Below are 4,088 nucleotides of genomic sequence, written 5' to 3' on the forward strand. Positions count from 1 at the left end.
ATTGGGACTGGACGATGTGTTATGATGAGCTCCGAGGGCACAATAGAGCTAAGGTCGCAGTGCACAGCCTCTAACATTCTATCTATCTATCTATCGCTTTGCTAGGCGATGGCGGCAGTACACGCCAAAGGTGGCATGTAACACGAATTATTTGTGATGGTTGAAAAATACAGTGATCGAATCGTTAATTCTGGCTTAAAATAAAATAATTTATAATAATTCCCCCTTGCCTTAGACTTATTTTTGTTATCATTTCGTCATTTATATGGTCACCTAACTTATAAGTGCGACGAAATGGTATCACCTGGTTTCGCTACGCTCTAATTCTGTTAAAGTAGGCGAAATAGAAGTGCGAACGGTGAACGACGGCAGTGCCCAAATCGGCGAACTTCGCAGTTCGCATGTTATTGTGTTTCAAGCATTACTGTATATACGGTGGCGATAACAAAATCATATATCTAGGAAAATCGCCGGGCACACCTCATTCTTGTTGTTTACAGTTAAAATTTTCAGTCCATGTGTACGTTTTTAGTTTTATAGCCTTACTCACTGCTTTGAGAAAATGGAGCTGAGTTACCTTCAGGAAGTAAAAGCTATCATCAAATCTCTTGTGTTGTCCTCTCCTGATGCCATGAGTGTAGACGCACTTAATCGTGACTATCGTAGTACCGAGGGGTCGCCCATTCCATATAAAAAGCTTGGTTTTCAAACATTAGAGGCATTCCTTCGTTCTATTCCTGATACAGTGAATGTAGGTATTAATTATCGGCCTGAGATTTTTTTAAAGTTATGTTTTTAAAGGTGTATGGGAGTGGCCTTTCAGCTACAGTTTGCATAGTGCTTAACGAAAAATCTGATCATATTCATAAAATGGTATGTCAGCAAAGGAAAACAAGAACACGGACCAGAGCCAAACCACCGAGACTACGCGTTTCTCAATGTGATTTTACCAACTTTAACAAGTCGCGTTCTGCGGGACAGAAACCGGTTTCTAAACGATACACTGGTGATAGTCTTCCCACAAGCAATATACGCTTCAGCCATTCTGCGTCTCGCAGCACACCAAGGAATACTGTAATTAAATGTCAGGCGCTCGATTTACCTGCAGCGTTCATAGTTCGAAATTTTCAAAGAACAAGTGGGCACTTAAGTGGAATGCAAACAGTTGGATTAAGCTCAAAAACGTCAAACAGTGAAACAAATCAAACGCCAATAGCAAAATCCGTAAAGTCGTATGCGCTCCCTAATGAAAAATCAAGACCCATGCAAAATGAGCCAGAAAAACTACCTAAAGACACCACTAAACCACCAGCAGAGGATCTTGACCTCTCTTTTGAGAAACTCATGGAAAATTGTACAATTCACGGTAATGGGCCCGATTCAGGTTCGTTGCAGCAGTTAAGTAAAGAAAAAGAAAGTGAAAGTCAACCCATGCCAGTTATCCAGTTCCCACAAAAAGTGAACAGAAAGATGCTAAATTATAGCGTAATATCGAAAAATTACGTGTGTACCACACCAAAGGTGTTTGAGTTGAACAAATCAATCGATGAGAAAAGGCGAATTGATGAAATGGAAGAAGCAGTTCCAGCATATGCCGCTGTAAGTATAATTAATTTCAATAAATTCAGTATTAGGCTTAATCTACTATTATTGGTGATAAATTTATAGAACAATTTAGTATTCCGAATGGATTTTCCTGAAAATACCATGACATTTGGCAAAGTGATACCACAATATAAGATACCAGACAATGTTCGACGTGGTTCTATCATTGGAATATTTATTTCAGAGGTACTATAGTTTAAAAAATGTAAGTTTTTATCGTACTAAATATTATTCTGTTTTAGATTCACAGCCCGTTTAAGTTTTGGTTTCATATTTATAAGGAGCATCATGATTTGGACATGCTAATGCTTCAAATTGAGTAAGAATTACTAATATTTGATTTTTAACTCAATGTGTCCAAATTGGAATATATTCTAGACGATTTTATACTTCACTTGAACCTGAGGAGTTTTGTATTCCACGAGTGTGCATTTGTCCTGGACAGGTGTGCGCTGCATTGTACAAAGGTCTGTGGCATCGAGCAGAGGTCTTATCTTCAGTCATTGATAATAAAACTAAGGTAAATTGTGTTAATAGAATTGATTAGTATAAACATTTTTTTCAGGTTTCCTTTGTAGATTATGGCACAGTTTCAGAGGTAGCAATTGAAAATATTAAATTCTTGCTCACTGCTTTTGCAATTTTGCCAAAGCAAGCTATTCGTGGGTCTCTATCGCACATTAGACCCAAAAATTTGCACTGGTGCCAAGAATCTATACACTATTTTCTGTCAATGTCTTGTGAGTTGATGCTTTACGGACAAATCTCTGAAATAAGCGACACGGTAGCTCTTAATTAAGTAATTTCTTTCCAAAATGTTATCCTTTATTACTAATCTTTCAGAAACGGACCATATACATGGTTTTATGTGATACTAATGGAACCGAGGTTGTGCAAATAAATAGAGAGCTAGTTGAAAAGGGATTCGCCCTCTATGACGAAGAATGGCAAAAATTCGATAAGGTGAATAGATTTCATTAACTTAGCTAAGTATATATATATGTGAATAATTCTAATCCAATTATTTTTACGTAAATGAACTAACTAGTCAGTTGTTTGTTTGTATACATATACTACCTTTAAGTTTGATGACAAGAATTTTGTTTGCTTTCTCTGTTACGTACTGTATTACATACTTACAAGATAAGTGATTTTATTATGCTATTGTGAGCATTAAGGGTTTAAGATACACAAAATATATATTTGTTTTTGTGAGCTAATAAAAATAAATTTGATTTTGTAAAATTATGTTTATGTTTCAGTAATACAGGAAGATATACATATACATATGCACATACATATATACACCTGGACATTTGTAATGTCCCATACACTAAATATTTGTGAATCTGTTTATTTTCAGGGAGATAAAAGACTACATCACCTTCGAGAAGATATCCCAACGTGAGACATAAATTTAAGAAAGAAAGAAAAAATGTTCAAATGTTTTGTTTGTGCTTATCACAGGTTTTCTATGCTCGAATTGGGCGAATATCCTTCGTTTGCAGAATTAATCGATCTTAAAAATAAAGGTATTGACTATGAATGGATCATAGATCACAATGTTTACCATCCAGGCAGATTGGACCTGCATGAAAATGTACCTGATGCAATCCGTAAACTTCCTTTTCAATTGCTAACGACGAATCCTTTTCGACGTGATATTTACTTGCAATTACAACATTTGATATGAATTCCTTCACAACATTATTGTAAGCCCAAGATGTTTGTCCTTATAATTAAAAATACACTGCTCAGCAAACCAAAATGATAGTTTATTTATTGGATTATGCATATCGCACACCGTTCTTCATAGGTGCATTTACCCAAAAAGATTGTCGGAAAACACAAAACTATTTCCAAGCTCATTTTGATTTTATCGTCGGTGGTACTGCAAAACGTTCTATGTCACTTATTACTACGGTGACCATATTTATGGGGGCCGAATACGGGACAAAAAATAATTTTGCAATTTTTTCCACACAAGCTAACAGATCTTAAAACCTTCTTCAATGATCCTAAGTGTATTAGAGCTGAAAGAGCATCCTTAAAGTAACATCTCAAACCTATAGGATATTTTTCTCGAGATTTTTTCTCCACAAAATTTGTTACAAAAAATTCCTTAAATTTTAATACAATAAAATGCTAGTTCGAAGTAGCTAGGATATACCGTCAATTTTTGGATTTATATTTTTTTTTGACGGTGTTACGCATTTTTTTCGTACGAAGTATGTTCGATAATATTTTTAAAAGAGAAGCAAATGAGCAGAACACATTGCACTTGCACCTTATTATAATGAATTTTAATGAGCTACAAACCTTCAAAAGATTCTGATCAAAAAGTTTGAAAGTTTGGTGAAACTTTGCAGAATTAATTTTTATAGTTTTTGCACAAAGTCGGAAATTTTTTTTACATGGTTTTTGTTAGGAAAAAAACCTTACTTCCATAAAAAAATAAGAAACATAAAATAAACAAAATGAAA

General features: G+C 34.9%; 1 protein-coding gene across 2 annotated transcripts; it reads left to right on the top strand.

The window, feature by feature from the left end:
* The first annotated feature begins 416 nt into the window (after nt 1-416).
* Nucleotides 417-3,430, top strand: LOC118742313. 2 transcript variants are annotated; one of them, XM_036474297.1, is made up of 9 exons: nt 418-751; nt 802-1,599; nt 1,669-1,791; nt 1,848-1,924; nt 1,984-2,125; nt 2,171-2,389; nt 2,449-2,568; nt 2,969-3,009; nt 3,073-3,428. In XM_036474297.1, exons 1-9 carry the CDS (start codon nt 563-565, stop codon nt 3,296-3,298), a joined length of 1,935 nt encoding a protein of 644 aa, XP_036330190.1. In that variant the 5' UTR covers nt 418-562; the 3' UTR covers nt 3,299-3,428. The 2 variants fall into 2 exon arrangements, with proteins under 2 accessions (XP_036330191.1, XP_036330190.1); XM_036474298.1 differs by lacking the exon at nt 2,171-2,389 and having other exon boundaries at nt 417-751; nt 3,073-3,430.
* Nucleotides 3,431-4,088: the final 658 nt, after the last annotated feature.

This window comes from Rhagoletis pomonella, unplaced genomic scaffold, assembly GCF_013731165.1.
Source record: "Rhagoletis pomonella isolate Grant_MI unplaced genomic scaffold, Rhpom_1.0 Rhpom_scaffold_00007, whole genome shotgun sequence".
NCBI lineage: Eukaryota > Metazoa > Arthropoda > Insecta > Diptera > Tephritidae > Rhagoletis > Rhagoletis pomonella.

Bases quoted from the DNA above. Each gene is read 5' to 3' on its own strand.
- LOC118742313 (XM_036474297.1), top strand. From the start codon at position 563: ATGGAGCTGAGTTACCTTCAGGAAGTAAAAGCTATCATCAAATCTCTT. The intron at 1,925-1,983 runs GTAAGAATTACT...AATATATTCTAG, and splicing joins ATGCTAATGCTTCAAATTGA to ACGATTTTATACTTCACTTG. The intron at 2,569-2,968 runs GTGAATAGATTT...GTTTATTTTCAG, and splicing joins AATGGCAAAAATTCGATAAG to GGAGATAAAAGACTACATCA.